This window comes from Pteronotus mesoamericanus, unplaced genomic scaffold (genome assembly GCF_021234165.1).
Source record: "Pteronotus mesoamericanus isolate MK-2021 breed Mesoamerican mustached bat unplaced genomic scaffold, CSHL_Meso_final contig_20, whole genome shotgun sequence".
NCBI lineage: Eukaryota > Metazoa > Chordata > Mammalia > Chiroptera > Mormoopidae > Pteronotus > Pteronotus mesoamericanus.
In genome coordinates, this window is record NW_026555085.1 from 15,266,662 (window position 1) to 15,283,971 (window position 17,310).

The window sequence follows — 17,310 nt, forward strand, 5'->3', positions numbered from 1 at the left end:
GTGGACAGGAATTCTTTTTCCCGAGAAGTGGACAGGAATTGGGCAGGGTGTGGCTCTTACCCTTGGACTTTTTTCCTGTAACTTCTTTTGGCCCATTCCTGACAGTATACTTGGGAGTTTAAAAGAGAAATAATGGCATAACGAGCTGTCTTTGATTTTGAAAACAGGATAAAAATTTTAAAATAGTTTATGCTAAAGAGTAAATGCTAAATCTTGAGTCTAGATAAAGGGGTACGGTGAGGGTTGAGGGGCTGGGGGCTGGGAAACTGCCCCTATCTAACATGCTGCTTGGCAACCTGACATTGGCGATGAAGGCAAAGACTCTAGTTGTACTTTGGTTTTGTAAATTTAGCCAAGTTAATTTGCTCTGTGGCATAACATTCATTTATAAATGATGGATTTAGACTATTGCTCCTGTTGCTGGTGCAAATAGCTCTATCACAGGATTGCAAGAAAAGCATTTCACAGACCCATGTGCAGGAGATTGTGATGTGGCAAGATTTATTCAGGTGGAAATAGATGGTTTTCCCTGTATCCCATCTCTGTTTGGATTGCCACGAAAAAAGTCCAACTGTGTCTCCAGCAAGGTCAAAACAAAGGCCAGTGTCCAGGGTTTCTGTTTCATATTAAAGCTTAGTCCTTTAAAACCCACATGTGGCTGCTGAGTGGTCTTAGTTCCCATACAGGTAGGCTAAGGATGGTCCTGGCTGCACTGCTGTACCCAGGCTCCCACCTGGAGCCTGTGTTTAGAGTCCATACAGGCTACGAGGCCTGCATGGTCACGATGGAGAGAATGCATGAACACACAGGGTGATGAAGAAGAAGGAAGAGGGAGAAGTGGGGGGAGAGAAAGATCAACATGTCATTCTACTTATTTATGCATTTATTGCTCGTTTCTTATATGGGCCCTGACCAGACATCCAACTCGCAACCTTGGCATATCAGGCTGATGCTCTAACTGCCTGAGCTACCCGGGCAGGAATATGACTAATATTCTTAATTCATTTAATTCTACATTTTTAAGCACCTGCTGGAGCTACAGTAATGAATAAGAAAGAAAACATCTTCTTGGAGCTTGCATTTTAACAGTGGGGATAATAAATCCTGAGCACCTTAAAATAGTCCATTAAATTCAATAATCATTTAGTAAGTACTTTTTCTATGCTAGATTCTGTGTTTGGCTCTGCAGATACAAAGAAAAACGATTCTATCTGCTCTATGCCAAGTGTACCTGGGTAACCAAAGTGTTAACAAATAAATTTACTTCTGTTTGGTAATCTCTCTTTCTACTAGTAAGCTTAAAGTTACAGTGACTAAGTTTCCAGTTAAAAGGATGAGCACAATCCCCCACGCATCTGTCAAAAGAAGTGCCCTTTTCTTTGCTGGTACCCATGACTACTACTTCCTTACTGTAGGGACTGTGTTTCTATGCTTCTTGTAACTTTGCTCGAGAACTTCATACTACTCAACTTTGCGTGTCAAGGTGCTCACCTGTATAGTATGACAGACAAATAATTCTGTGGTGGAACCACACTGTATTTATTCCAGCTCCCTGGGACTGGCTGAAGCTGCTCTAGATTTGTGCTAGCCGTGGTGCAGCCAAAGTCATTTTTTCCTGGGAACACCTAACCGCAGGGTGCACATTAACTAGGGAAAAAAACGGGCGTGGCAGTAGGCATGGACCAGGCAATAGCCAGGGCCTTTTTGGGACTCACTTTGTTTCACGTCCCCTCAAGGGCACTCAGCCCTAGGATGATATGAAAGGGGCCTGGTAAAAGAGAGAAACGAATCTCTTAAGTCCCGTTGAACTCCAACAAAGCAGCTGTCACCAGGTTGTACCTGAACCTAACCAATCGGAAAGGGAGTTACATTTTAGGCGGCTCCAGCATCCAATCCGAGGACACGTCTCAGACTCCACGGCCCGCCGAGTCCCCTCCCGCTCAAAGCCTGTTCCTCAGTCGTCCTCGGGGCAGTTGCGCACTCTCTGAAGCGCCCCAAGGAGAGCAGATTCCGGGAGGTTGGGATTGTCAACCGCTGTGGGGGCGCCCGTTATTGCGCAGGCGCCTCAGGAAGCGCGGCGCGGCGCCCCTGTCCCTTCAAGTCTCCCTCGCCCCCTGGACCCGCGAGCGCCGGCTGCGCGCCCTGGAAAGAGGCTGCGGTGGCGGGTGAGTGTCAGCCAACCTCGCCCAGCGTTCTGGAGGGAAACGCCACCCCATGTCAGTCCACTAGGGGCTTTAAAAGTACAGGTGATGAGAAGCAACCCGCTTCTCTTCGACCCCCTCCCGACCCCGGCTCACGACTGCCCCCCGCAACCCCCGGCCATCTCCAACCCCCGCCCACACGTCCAGGGACTCTGGCGGGGACGTCCGCGAGGGGACGCAGCTAGTGGAGGCGGAGGAGGCGGGGCAGTATGGGGAGCAGAAAGACAATTAGCAGGTGGGTGGGGTTGGGGAAAGGCTGTAGTGTGAAGGGTGACGAGAGGGAAGTTGGCCGAAGGCCCGTGGAGGGGCCAAGGAGGACGAAGGTGAAAATGAGGGCAGACAGGCCGGCAGGCGTTTGCTTTTAAAGAAATACTGTAAAAGGTATCGACATGCACCTGTCTGAATACTAGATTCGAGGCTATGGTAATTCCATAATCCAATTTAAAGACTAATTTCCGACAAAACCAGGCGATAAAAGTAATATCTAAGAGCTTTTTTTATAGGCCAGACAACTGTTTGCTAAGCACTTTACAAACAATGCTGCTTTTCTGGGCCGAGCAGCCCTGCGAGATGATGGGATTCCGTCGCACGGCGGAGGGCCGGCCGGCTCGGGGAAGGGACTGCCCAGCCAGTGACAGGCGGACTCACGGTTGTACCAGGCTGACCCCAGCAGGGTTTTGCTGAATCACCGGGTCACTTGTTGGGCCTAAGCTGAAAATCTTGCCAAGTACGATACTGTATAGGAAGTCACCTAATTATTTTAATATCATGATTTTCTTTTCTTTCTTCCTCTTCCCAGAGGTTGTTCCAGGAAGTTTAATATAAATAAAATATCTCCTCCTTCCTTTTAAATTAGCTACAAAATATTTGGGAGAAATTTTGATGAAAACGCAAGGAATTAATGGGGCGTCTTCTATTACGTAGAAAGTAACGTGACTGTAGCTGTTTTGAAGTAGACAATTTTTTGTGCTCTGGAAAACTGGCGAATGATTTAGAATCCTGAAAGAGACTGAGAAAGTCTTTTAGCGAGTAGTTAATGTTTTTCTCTTAGTATATTAAAATAATAACTAATAATAATCTAAAGGAAACCACTCATGTTATCTGTGTGCATAGACTTTAAAGCTGTGTAAGGGTTTCATTACAAACAATACTTGTGAAGTGCTTAGAGTATAGCTTTTGTATTGTGGAGCCGATGGCATACTAATGGTGACAAATATCTTTTACCACATCCTGTAACAGTTACATTCTCCCAACTTCACATGGGCTAAGAATGCCAGTGAGAATTGCCTGACATCCATTCTGTCCAGGTAAGAAAGGTGTCCCAGGTGAGGTAGAGTGTGTTTTGTGCCCTCAATTGAAGAAGGCTACCTATGACTTCTGGTTACTGTTGGGGATATTTAGATGTAGTCCAGATGAGTCTGCTTTCTTTTTCCTTCAATATTTCTTTTGTTTGCAAAATTACAGAATGTCTCCCAATGTTTTCTAATATAACAACTAGTGATTTTCATACCTTGAAAACTACTTGAGAACTAGCTGGTGTTTTCTTTATATTTTAACATGCCCTGTTAGAGTGAAACAGTTTGGAGATTATTACTAGGCTTGTTAATTTGCTGTTTGTTACTAAACTCATAAACTTGTTGAGGACATGGAATTCCTAAGGGCACAATAAAGCTACTAATTGTCTTCTGAGCTTGGGCAACCACTGACCTTCAACTTCATCATATGTAAAAAGGGATTAGACTAAATTATTTTTAGTTATTTTATAGTTGCACAGTAATATCATCTGCTTGTCACAGTGCCCACTTTTTTGCAACATAAAAGCTTTGTAACTAGAATAGATAAAGGGAAACTAAATTTGCGGGTCTGTTCTATACCACTTTATGCATACCCATTTTATACACACAGAAACGGAAGCTGGGAGAAGTTAGCTTTGCCTAAGACTGCCCATCTGCTAATTCTGGGATCCTTGATTTTTCAGAGCCTATAATCTTTCCACGTTGTCTGTGCTTCTAATCCTGGGGACAAGGTCTGGGGCACTCAGATCCTAGCAATGTATTAAGGGATTACTGATCTTAGAATAAACAGCCCATGCATGTTGAGCATCCTTTTCACTCAAAATTCGGGGAAAGATTTTGATTCATAGGTATTTTATGAGAGAGAGAGGCAGATGCTGGTTTTTGTTGTTTTGCACACAGGAAGTGGTGTAAAATATTTTCACATTAAAACACCCAAGTCAGTATTATGAATTACAAATTTCACATAATTTTTTAGGCAAAATGAGACTTCAAAAATAGTTCCTGTTTTGTGGCAGGGCATTTTCAGATGCTTTTAAGATTACAACTTCATTTTCTTGTACTCTTTATATATGTAATTGTCTTATTGAGATATAATTCACACACTATGCAATTCATTCATTTAAAGTGTAAAATATTACAGAATTGTGCAAAATCACCACAGCCAATTTGAGAACATTTTTATCACCCAGAAAGAACCTTCTACCCATTGGCATTTGTTCCTCATTTCTCCCCAACCCTGTGCTCAAGGCATCTACTAATGTCCTTTACACTTCAATAGTTTTTTCTGTTTTAGGCATGTTATCTAAATGAAGTGATACAATCAGTGATCTTTTGTGACTGCCTCCTTTCACTTAGCGAGGTTTCAAGGTTTAGCCAAGTTGTAGCATATATTAGTACTTCATTCCTTTTTATTGCCAAGTAATATTTCCATTGTGTGCTATATACCACATTTTGCTTATCCATTTATCACTTGATGGACATTTGAATTGTTTCTGCTTCTTGGTTCTTAGGAATAATGCTGCTGTGAGTATTTGTGTGCAAGTTTCAGTGCGGACATAATGTTTTAATTTCTCTTGGGCTTGTGCCTAATAGTAGAATTACTGGGTCATGTGGTAACTGTTTATTTTGAAGAACTGTCAAAATGTAAAATGTTTTCTAAGTGGTTGCACCATTTTACATTTTTACTAGCAGTATATAAAAGTTCCAGTTTCTCTGTATTCTTCCCAACATATGTTATTATCTTTTTAAATTATTATTATTATTCTATTACAGTTGTCCCAATTTTTCCCCATTGCCTTCCTCTACTCAGCCCACTCCCTGCTCCCACAGTCAATCCCTACACTGTTGTCCATGTCTATGGGTCATTCATACATGTTCTTTAACTAGTCCCTTCCCCTTCTTTCCTCTGTTATCTCCCCACCCTTTCCTCTGGCAGCTGGCAGCCTGTTCCATAGTTTCATGTGTTTGGTTCTATTTTGCTCATTAGTTTATTTTGCTCATTAGATTCCTCTTATATGTGGGATCATATGGTAATTTTCTTTCACTGACTGGCTTATTTCACTTAGCATTGCAGTCTCCAGTTCCAACCACGCTGTCACAAAAGGTTATGCAAAGTCTTTTTAGACACAGCAACAAAAACACAAGTTACAAAAAAAAATTAACTTCATTGAAATTAAATGCTTTTGTGTTTCAGAGGATACCATGAAGAAAAAAGAAAATCCACAGAATGAAAGAAAATATTTGCAAATCATATATTTGATAAGAAATTTGTATCTAAAATATGTAAAAAACTGTAACAATTCAATAATAACAAGTCAAATAAGCCAATTAAAATATGAGGAAAGAATTCTAGAAAACACTTCTCTGAAGATATACAGATGACAAATAAGCAGAGATGTTCAACATCATTAGTCGTCAGGGGAAATGCAAATCAAAACTACAATGAGATACCACTTCGCACCCACTATGATGGTTAGAGACAGCAGTTATAGGTCACCTGTAGGTCACTTAGATAAATGAATATGTCTTTACATGTCTTTGAAATACATTTCAGACAGATTGTGACAATGAAGTATGGTAAATGGAAATTAAGGTTGGCAATTATTTCTGTAACTGTTTTATCGTAATTTGTACGTGGTCTGGGCCTGAATAATAGAGGGGTTTGAATGCCAGGCTGAGGTCTTCGGACTTTTTGTATAGCAGGGGACACTTTGGACATTTTTTTTTAATTAGGGGACTGTCATGAACAGATCTATGCCCAGAAAGATGACCATAAGTTGGGAGCAGACGCTGGGTGAGAAAGGAGAAGGTGATTGAGGAAGGAAGGTGATTGAGGAAGGAAGGCAGAAGTGTTCTGGACAGGAAACATTGAGGACTTTAAGAAGTAGGCCAGCAATGGGGATGGAAAAGAATGGATAGCTATTAAGAATGCAGGTTCCTGGCCTTGACCCTAGACTGACTGGATCACAGTTTTCTAGTCATGGAGACAGGACAGCTGTACTTTCAGCAAGGTACACGCAATGATTTGTGTGTCTGCTCTATTGAAGTACAGTGATTATCAACCGGCGTCCACAAGGATTTTTAAAACATGCAATACCTGATTATTTAGTCAGGGTCACTGACCTCTTTTCCCTTAAATTGTCTAATAAAAAATGACAACAGCCAACACAACAATAGCCGTCTCGTGTGAATAAATAATTCACACGAGACGGCTATTGTTGTGTTGAATTATTATACCTATTTTTTGTCAGATTGGGAAAAATATATTTTTGATGTGCTGCAGAATTTTAATAATTAGTATGTGTGCAATGAGACGAAAAAGGTTGAAAATCACTGCTGTGATAGATGATACGAAAATAGAGTCGATTAGGCTGGCAACTGATGGTATACTCAGGACATCTCTGTGTGACTGAGAGAATGGTGAGCTGTTTTAAGGTAGTAGGGAATCAGGAAAATGTATTCAGCTTGACATAAATCAGATTTGACTTGACAGCAGAACAGTTTGTGCCGTGGGATTAGTTGGGAAAGGAGAATGGTGACTGGGGGAAAGAGCCAGGGCATTGAATGAAGAACTTTCAAAAATAGATTTATGAGTATCTCTAAGATACTGTGCCACTTCTTTGCTGTTTTAGTCTACTCTGTTAGTGGAAACAGGCATGAGTGTTTTGGTATTTTGGTATGGGAAAGTAGCTATATTCAAGAGAGAAGCTAGGAAATCTGTTCAATCCAAGCTTTCATGGAAGCCTGTCTACCCTCCACACAAAAGTTCTAAAATCTCTGGAGCCTAAGGCAGCAGCCTACGGGATGTTGCTGTCTGATCCCAGTTGGCAGTGTCCAAAAGAGATGAGTTATGCATAAACACTAGGCTCGCGGGCACCAAATCCTGAATAAAAAGGGAAGTACTGCTATCTAGATTCTTGATAGCTGAAATTGCTCAGATGTGTGGTACTGCTGAAAGATCTGTGTGAAGTATGTCTCTTGTGTTTAGAATTGTTACTCTCTTCTTTGGAGAGGTGGTTTTTATTATTCTATACTGGTTTGGGTTTCTTGGGTGGCACCAGCAACAGATGATCCATGCACCACACAGAAGACAGTGCGTCTCACACTAAAATGCTGGAGATTTCCCAGACCCAAAGATCTTCACCAACATGATTCTGTATGCCTTTGATCTCCAAAATCTTAATTCCCTGGTTTTTAGAGGGTCGCAGCTTCAATCAGTATTTGAATGACTACATATACAGATCATATAGGTAGCATGTTTGAAAAAAAGTCTCTGCCTTCGAGTAATTGCAGATAGCTGGGAGAAAAAACAACACACAATAAATGACTTGTGAACTTAATCATCCTGTTATCAGGCTCCTGGCTGTTTATGCCTGGGACCCCCAGGCACATAATCCCACAGCCATACCCGAGTCTTCTTACTCTGACAGAATGAATTCATTCACCTCACTCTGACCACAACCCCACATCCTAGCAATTCTCACTGAGAGGTACTTTTAAAACACCTATTCTTTTACTTCATCAGAACCTCTCGTCTCCAAACCTCTCTACTTGCAACTGTATTAATTTCAGTTTAAATGCTGCTGCCCAAATGCCATTCTTCAGATTAGTATCAACTTTAGCTTCCTTCACTATACTTCAGTTTCGGGCAGAATCTCAAGCCCCAGGTGTGTTCAGCCACCTGTTTTGTTCATTCCTGAGCCAGGGAATTGCTAGAGAAAACCAGTCAACAGTGTTACTCTAAAAATTCATGGCACCTGCTGTCAACATTGACCACTGGTTCCTTGTACTCTCCCAGTCTCCACATTGGCCATTTCTCTGTGTTCCTCAAGCCTCCGACCCTTCTACCACCCTACGCCCTCTCTATGAATGACCCTACCTCTTGTGACTCAGAGAGACTGCAACTCCCTTCACCTCCAGCTCCCAAACCTGTTAGCTCACCACTCCTTTGCTCCTTCTGTCTTGTTAAGATGGAAGAGGTAGCCTGCTCATCTACAGTGAAGCATTCTACCTAAATCATGTTTCATTTTATCTTAGGGCCCAAAGAAAATAGAGTCTGAGGGCAGCAAGATGTTTTAGGGGAAAGCCCTTTATAATTCGTGGATTGTTAAAAAAGAATGAAAAATCAGGGAGAACTCTGAGCCGGGGGTATTAGGTAGAATAGTTATGTCTTTGACAGTTAAAGGGAAGTCTGAGAGGGTGTGGTGACGAAATTCATTTCAACAGCTGTTGGATTTCTTCTGAAGTTACTGTGGCATCCAAGTCCCTGTAGGCTTTGTCTGTCAGCCTCATGTGACTATTGGGTAGGTACAGATTGAGGTGGGACCTTTCTCTCATATAATATTTATTTCTTATTCTCCTTTTATATACCAATATTTTTCAACAAGAACTGGTGGTGAGTCAACAAGGTAGAATTTCTACCATCTTTGTTAGTCATTATACTAGAAAAATGGTCTCCCTCCCTGGAGCCTCTGAAAGCTCAGCATTATTACCATTTTGTGAAAATGGATAGTTTTTGTTTCTTTATCTGTTTTCATTAAACTTTTAGGATAATTTCTAAATTTCTGATTGCGGACAGGCAAGGTTGCCAAACACAAGTATTACATGGAGTATAAGAATGGCCCATTTCCCCTTCAGAGCATGAAGATTGGGGCAGGGCATACATAAGGAGGAAACTGGACAAGTAAAGGCAATGTTTAGTTTTTCCAATTTTAGCTTTATTCAGTTGTCTTTCAACAAATGATGTTATTTTTTAAGTTGATAGAGGTAAAGCTGATGTAGAAGATGTTTGTAAATGTTGGTTCTCTTCTCCTGATGGCTAGAATTTTGAAACCTAATCCAAACCAAATAGCATTATTACTCATGCATTGTGTGTTTATGTTTTAGGAACCCTGACTGCTCTCCTTCAACACATTCAATATGAAGTTATTAGTAATACTTTTATTTTCTGGACTTATAACTTCTTGTAGAGGTAACTCTTCCTTTAGTTTGCCACCGAAGTTACTACTGGTGTCCTTTGATGGCTTCAGAGCTGACTACCTGCAGAACTATGAATTTCCTCATCTTCAGAATTTTATCAAAGAAGGTGTCTTGGTAGAACATGTTAAAAATGTTTTCATCACAAAAACATTTCCAAACCACTACAGTATTGTGACAGGCTTGTATGAAGAAAGCCATGGCATTGTAGCTAATACCATGTATGATGTAATCACAAAGAAACATTTTTCTGACTTGAATGACAGGGATCCTTTCTGGTGGAATGAGGCAGTACCTATCTGGGTGACTAATGAGCTTCAAGAAAACAGATCAAGTGCTGCCGCTATGTGGCCTGGTACTGACATACCCATTCACAATACCACACCTTCCTATTATATGAATTATAGCTCCTCGGTGTCATTTCAGGAGAGACTAAATAATATTACCACGTGGCTGAGCAATTCTAATCCACCAGTTACTTTTGCAACGCTCTATTGGGAAGAACCAGATGCAAGTGGACATAAATATGGACCAGAAGATAAAGGAAACATGAGCAGAGTGTTGAAAGAAATAGATGACCTTATTGGTGACTTAGTCTACAAACTCAAGATGTTAGGATTGTGGGAAAATCTTAATGTGATCATTACAAGTGATCATGGGATGACCCAGTGTTCTAAGGACAAACTGATAAACTTGGACCTCTGCATCAGTCACTCAGACTACACTCTTATAGATATGTCACCAGTTGCTGCAATACTTCCCAAAATAAGTAAGTCAACTTTTAGCCAAAGGATATTTTAATGGGGCAGTGGATTGAGGGGCAAGGTTTTGTAAAAGAACAAAACTCAGGCAATTCAAGACCATATGTTCGGAAGAGTGTGACTCTATGTTTTTCCTCTACAAGTTTTTAAGCAATTTGCTGAAGGTTTAGGTTCAGAATGATTATTTCTTTGCTTTTTGATATATTTTATAATTATTCACACAAACAAAAAAAGGATTTTTACCCTTAAAAAGACCTTGAATTTTGAAGTGAGATATAACTTTTGTTTACTGATCTTAAAATTAGTGATTAGTAGTAATGTGAAAATAGTTAATATGTACTTAGGAAGCTAGATGTGAAAATTATCCTCTTCATATTAAAAAGTCCACCAGGAATAATAACAAAATGAAAAAGAGTTATGTGAAAATTTTGAAAAAAGTGTGTGTATGTTGTGCATGCATGCTTATTAACACTGTCACATGGTTATTATTGATCTGTTTTATAAGAATTAAAAGTGACTTGGTAGATGATATTGCTCTGTATTTTTTCCATTTATTCTAGGTAGAGGTATCTTTTCCTTATATGTTAACCATGACTTTTTTCCTTTACTATTTCCTTTTACTTCAGATAGAACAGAGGTTTATAACAAACTAAAAAACTGTAGCTCTCACATGAATGTTTATCTCAAAGAAGACATTCCTGCCAGGTTTCATTACCAGCATAATGATCGAATCCAGCCTGTTATTTTGGTTGCTGATGAAGGCTGGACAATTGTGCTAAATAAATCATCACCAAAATGTAAGTATTAATGTAGGATATCTCTCATGCATTAACATTGTTCTCCTAACAAAGTACTTTGATTTAGAGATGCTGATACAGTATAATTAGTTCAGTTTTCAACTAGATAGTTGTGAAGACTTCATTCAATTTTCAGGTTTTTATTTCATAGCAATTCATAGTAACCACAATTTCACCCTTACATTAGAAGGTTGGGTGACTTTACAGGTGAAGGTGCAGTTTTATTTTCTTACCAAACTGCAGTTACTTTCAGTTAATTTCAAGATTGCTTCTCTTGATTAGTAGACAATGAAAGAGAAGTAAGGAAACAAAGAAATACAAGGAAAGTAAAGAAACAAAGTAAACAGGGAGAGATTAACTAGTTCAAATTTCTCTTTATTTTTTTATGTTAAAAATAATGTGTCCAAGTAACCCTAAGTCTTTCCTCAGTGATGAAACCATTTACCTGAATCCAGCTGTTCAGAACATTGGGCAAGGATGAGAAAGTAAAAAAAACAAACAAACCCAAAAATCTACTGGGTAAACAAAATAAGATGTATCAAAATCTCTTCTAAAATTGAGTAAATGTATAGGGGAGAATTATAAGTCTTCCCCGAAACAAGCTTATTTAATGTTGCGTTCAATTTGAATACTTAAAAAAAAAAAAACCAACCCTGATTTTGTAGTCGATGACAGGGATCAGGACATTTTCTGTAGAAGGCCAGGTAGTAAATACATATTTTAGACTTTGTGGGCCAGCTGGTCTCTGCCTCAACTACTCAGCTCTGCCTTTATAGTGGGAAAGCAGCCATAGACAGTGTGTGTAAATAAATTGACATGGGGTGTTCCAATGAAATTTCGTTTACAAAAGCAGATGGAGGGCTGAATTTGGCCAGGAGCTATAATCTGCAGATCCCTGATCTATAGCAATTCAGAAGCATCAGGCAAAAACAAGACTAAGGGTCAATGGAATTACATATTATTTATATTTATGTCATATACCCATTGTTGAAAACTTGGAAAATACAGAAAAATTTAGAAAAGAGAACAAAAAATACCCATAATCCCTCACTACAAGAGGTACAGATAAATGTTAATTGTGGGAGTTTTTCCCCCCTTCTAATCTTTTTTTCTGTTACATACACTTGCATTGAATAATAATATCTATATATGTATAGTACTATATTCTGCTTTTTATTATATTGGTCATATGCATTTTTATTATGAAATACATTAAATATACAATTAAAGAATAATTAAACACCCGAATACTCATCACTCAGTCCCTGTACTTCATATGAAGGTGGGAGCGTATTAAATGCAGGTGGTGTACATTAAAAGGCAATGTTTGCTAAATAAAGCTAAATTTTGAGAATCTGGTATTGGAGTTCTATTAGAGACCACCACATATGGGTTGGAGTCATCTGCGTAGACTTCGCATTCAGTAGTACCAGAACCCTATCTGTGACATTGGCAATGACCAGGCTCTCCAGGTGTTCTTGAGTGTTCATTAACTGTCAATAAACCAGTAGTATATTATCACAGGAGCAGCTGACATAGGTAAGTCTGCAGATTTACTTCTTCACCATTCACTGCTTTTAATTCACTCCTGCTCTCCCCAGTTATTCAGGACTTTCAGCTGGACCACTCTTTTTTTTATCACTGATGCTGTTTACAGTGGGCTTTTGTAAACAGTGCTGGAGATTAACAGGTAAAATAGGTGGGCTAGAACTGAAAAATAAGTAATAAGATTGAGAAATAGTTTTAAAACCCGAGGCCATGACCGACTAGAAAAAGGGGTATGTGTATAAAAAAAGGGAGCATAGCTGAGTTGAAAAAAATAGAAAATTTTATTTCTGGCCCCCATCTGGTCCAACTAATCAGAATTCTAATGTATGGTAATTACACTGGCAAGGCTAGTATATTTACTAGTCTTGCAGAAGTTATTTTGTAATAGAAAGATTAACCTTATTTACTAACCTTGTTTTGTTCTTTTTCAGTAGGTGACCATGGTTATGACAATTCTTTGCCTAGTATGCATCCATTTCTGGCAGCCCATGGTCCTGCATTTCACAAAGGCTACAAATACAGCACAATTGACAGTGTGGATATTTATCCAATGATGTGCCACATCCTGGGATTAAGACCACATCCCAATAATGGAACCTTTGGTCATACTAAGTGTTTGCTGGTTGACCAGTGGTGCATTAAACTCCCAGAAGCCATTGGGATTGTTATTGGTGCACTCTTGGTCTTAACCACTCTAACGTGCCTCTTCATAGTCACGCAGAATAGACTATCTGTACCGCGGCCGTTTTCCCGACTTCAGCTACAAGAAGATGATGATGATCCTTTAATTGAGTGACCTGTGCTGGGGCTTATACAAAGTGTCTTTGCGTAGTCACAAAACCAAGGATACACCCAAGGTATTATAACTATGAAAAAGGATATTTTGAAAGACAAGGAATTTATACCAACCATGTTAAAATTATTGTTTTATTGTTTTCCTTTGTGTTTTCTTTTGGTGCATTAGCTAATAAAAAACAAAACAAAAAAACCAAAACCTAACTATAGCAAAAACTGCTAGTAAATCATTAACTAACACAATTTCTCTAATTAGGAAAATTTTTTAAGAAAAACACTGCCTTTTTTCTTTTTTTCAATGAAAATATGACACATCTTTAGATGAAAATATATTAAAATTTAGTATGCATGCTTTTCTAACAAATTTTTATATCTCTAAATGAAACAATGGGATCTTTATGTAATTAGTGGAATTTGTGCATCAGGGAGGAAAAGCTTCCTATATTTTTATAAGAGGGTTTGTATCCAAAGTAAACCCTTGACTTAGGAAATTCTCTGTAACGGTTAATAAAATCAGCTAACCAGACAGAAAAGATTAAGCATATGAAGATATTAAGAGAAAATATTATAAAAAACTAAAGAAGACAATGTGGTACAAAGCCTCTGTCTTCATCATTATGTCTTTGTTAAGACACTTAAGCAGCTGAAATCTCAAAAGTTTTATCTTTTGAAGATTATTGCTACTAAGACATTAAGAAAATAGAGAAAAGTGCATTTCTCTGTGCTTAATACCTTTGTGTAAGTTATTTGTGTGTGTGCACAAGTCTGTTAGCATGTTTGGGTGTGCACAGTTTATGTGACTTATAGAAGGCCCTCAGAGATGGACTTGACCATAGGTAGGCTTCCACATTCCCATAGAACACAGCTCTCAGGAAAGGTTATATTTGCAGTTCATACTTGTTTACCTTCTTCTAACTCACAAGTTAAAAATCATAATTTTTAGAATTCATTAATTTTTTTTTACCATTTTTAACTTTTGCATGTTGATTATTATCATCAGAGTTATCCAAGTGCTATAGAAAAATGTATGACCTCATTACAGATCTCATTTTGATTGGGTCAGAATAAGGAAGAGAGATTTTTTTACATTAACCTTTGGGACTTTTAAGCCTTACTCTCTTAGACTATAGAGTATTTACAATTTATATTTAAAATGGAATTTAGTATCTTTTGCTCTTTCACATTATTCTTATGCTAAGTGGTAGAAGAAATTCTCAACACTCCCTAACATTTCCTAGCTTGAGTGCTAGGTGGTACCTTTTAATAATCAAAATTAAGATGAAGAAACTGAGTTGTGGTAGGCTACATTGTCTCTATTAGAGGAAAAATTGGGTTAAAGAACCATTCATTAGGATCTGAGGCAAGCTATTGATATTAATAGTGTGATCTTTAAAGTTTTGACAATATAAAATAAACTAGGCAACTGTTTTTCAGACAGAAAAATAATCTACAGGAAACATACAGCCCAGTTACATGTTGATTATCTGTGATGATTAAGAACAGTGGTGCTAATCATCAAATATATATTGGTCTCTGCTAATTTCCTGATCCTGGTATTCAGTGCCTATAGTATTTGGGATTCTGGAAAAGCATTTCCACATCCTGCATAAATAGTTAATGCTGTTATTGGTCATAAGTTAACTGTATTAAGAAGAGCATAATAAATAAATGAAATAAAACCAATAGGATTAATCTTGCTTTTTGAAAAATTTTATCTCTGATGTGTTTTTTTCCTCACATAAAAGTTATCCTAAAGGTTAGTAGTTGATCTGAATGAAATAATAGAAAATTTCCTTTTCTACTTCAATTTTCATTAAAAAACAACAACAAAGAATAGAACAGTCACATTTAAATCCATGGACATTTTTAAAAATAGTAGCAGGTCGTTTCACGCTCTTTGAATAAAGAGAGATTGGTCCTTGGAATCATTTAGGCTTTAGTGACTGCATTAGCTTGATTGGTGGTTATGAGTTTCAGAGATCTCTATGTGGCATCTGGCCTGTGCGTAGGTTTTTATAGAGGATAGAATAGGAAGGGATGCCCTGACTGTATCTTAACCTTTGGACAAAAGACACCTATTTGTCTTGCCTTTTATTCTCAAAATATTAACTTTAATTAAAATTGTGTGTGTGTGTGTGTGTGTGTGTGTATTCATGGCACAAGAACAGAATTTAATCAAAGAGATGTTTATATATAATTATATTGAACTTTGTGTTAATTCATTTCTACCTATAAAGCATGATCACTGTTAAAGCCACTGACCCTTTAATGCACTGAGAAAATCTTTTAGTAATACTAGCCTTTTATATTAAGGTTTTGGTGGATTTTGTTAAACAATTGACAAATATGCTGCTATGTTTTCTGGGTGGTAGAAAGTATTTGGCTGTTTGTGACATTAACTGCTTATGACAACAATACACAGAGGTCATAGGAAAACTTTTTGTTAAGTGTTTTTTTTATTAATTCAGTGAGTGAATTAAAAATAAGTACATTTACTTATAAAACAAGGACAGTTCTCCTGTCATGTGCAAGTTCTGGTCATTATTTCAGTGCTTTGTACTATAGGCTTTGTGTTATTGTTCCATTAAGCTTGGTCTAAGAATTTAAAGATACATTTTTGGAATATTAAAGGATTATAAATGCCTTTACATTGTTCTTGGGTTTCTCTTTCTCTAGCCAATATCTGGTAAGCCTAAAGGGTGACTGCATTTAATTTATTTTATTTGGAGGGTTTTACTTCATTGTGAATACATAAAGTTACAAATGCAGGACAAAGATGAGATGGAAATAGTCTATTGTCAACTTTTAAAATAATGTGTAAATAAAATGACATGAGTGTGCTTTTAAAAATGTGTATGTAGTGCCTTAAAGTTAAAATAAAGCATATTTTGATTATATTGTTTGAATTCATAGTTCATGACTTTGTTTATGATTTTAAAGTTTTTTGGAATAAAATCTATCAACACATTTTATCGCATTACTAAATATGAATGCAACATCATTGATGATTTTTTTAATTTGTTAGCTTGCATAATATACATACTGTGACAGATTTTGACATGACTTAATAATACTACAAAAGTCCACATAAGCAGTCATTACAGATTTTTTTAAACTAGGATTAAGTGTATAACTTTAAAACAGTGTATAAATATACAATCCAGCATAAAGACATTATTGGAAGGAAAGCCAATATAAATTTTGCAGCGCTCCCAGAACTATACTTTGCTGGATTACAGTAGAAAGGAAGAAGTTTGAAAAACCTGATTAGAAAACACCAGGGTTAAGGGAGGATTATAGTATTTAAACCTAGTTTTGCACATAGCTATAAGTATTTAATATCTAAATGAGTGTCAATTCAACAACGTTTCCTCTGGTAAAGCAGTGATTAATTCATATCCTACTCTTACACTGAGTAAACACTATTAGGAACTGTGTGAAAAACAATAAAAGGCACCTCCTTTACTCTGGAAGAGTTCGGTAGCATTTAAAAAGTGGTAAAATTAACAAATTACTTCACTTTCATAGCTAGAGCTGGTGGAAAGGATCAATAGAAATTGACCCCAAAATAATTCTAGACAACCCCATAATACAGATACACCTTTTTATAAAAGGGTTCCATATAGGTCAGATCCAGACAGCCTAGCATTGATTTATACATTGGTTGGCTTGTCCACTGAGGAGAGTGAATGTTTTGTTTGTTTAGAATTTATTTAAAACATCGATGTGAGAGAGAGACATCGATCAGTTGCCTCTCGCACACTCCCAGCTGGGGACTGAGCCCACAACCCAGGCATGTGCCCTGACTGGAATCGCACTGGGGATCTTTTGCGGATTGATGCCCAAGCAAGAGGTACACCAGTCGGGGCAGAGAGGGAACGTTTTTTTACACAAGCTTTCTGTGAAGGCTTTTGTGCATGTGTGTAAAAAGACATGC

At 37.9% G+C, this 17,310-nt stretch overlaps 1 protein-coding gene across 2 annotated transcripts; it reads left to right on the plus strand.

The window, feature by feature from the left end:
- The first annotated feature begins 1,972 nt into the window (after positions 1–1,972).
- ENPP4 (ectonucleotide pyrophosphatase/phosphodiesterase 4) lies at positions 1,973–16,235 on the plus strand. 2 transcript variants are annotated; one of them, XM_054569447.1, is made up of 5 exons: positions 1,973–2,165; positions 3,441–3,508; positions 9,383–10,241; positions 10,860–11,030; positions 13,010–16,235. In XM_054569447.1, the coding sequence occupies exons 3-5, from the start codon at positions 9,416–9,418 to the stop codon at positions 13,372–13,374; spliced, it is 1,362 nt and encodes a 453-aa protein (XP_054425422.1). In that variant the 5' UTR covers positions 1,973–2,165; positions 3,441–3,508; positions 9,383–9,415; the 3' UTR covers positions 13,375–16,235. The 2 variants fall into 2 exon arrangements, with proteins under 2 accessions (XP_054425422.1, XP_054425423.1); XM_054569448.1 differs by lacking the exon at positions 3,441–3,508.
- The last annotated feature ends 1,075 nt before the right edge of the window (positions 16,236–17,310 follow it).

Excerpts from the sequence above, each read along its gene's own strand:
- ENPP4 (XM_054569447.1), top strand. The coding sequence starts at position 9,416 with ATGAAGTTATTAGTAATACTTTTATTTTCTGGACTTATAACTTCTTGT. Across the intron at positions 10,242-10,859 it reads TGCAATACTTCCCAAAATAA|ATAGAACAGAGGTTTATAAC; the intron begins GTAAGTCAACTT and ends CTTTTACTTCAG. Across the intron at positions 11,031-13,009 it reads AAATAAATCATCACCAAAAT|TAGGTGACCATGGTTATGAC; the intron begins GTAAGTATTAAT and ends GTTCTTTTTCAG.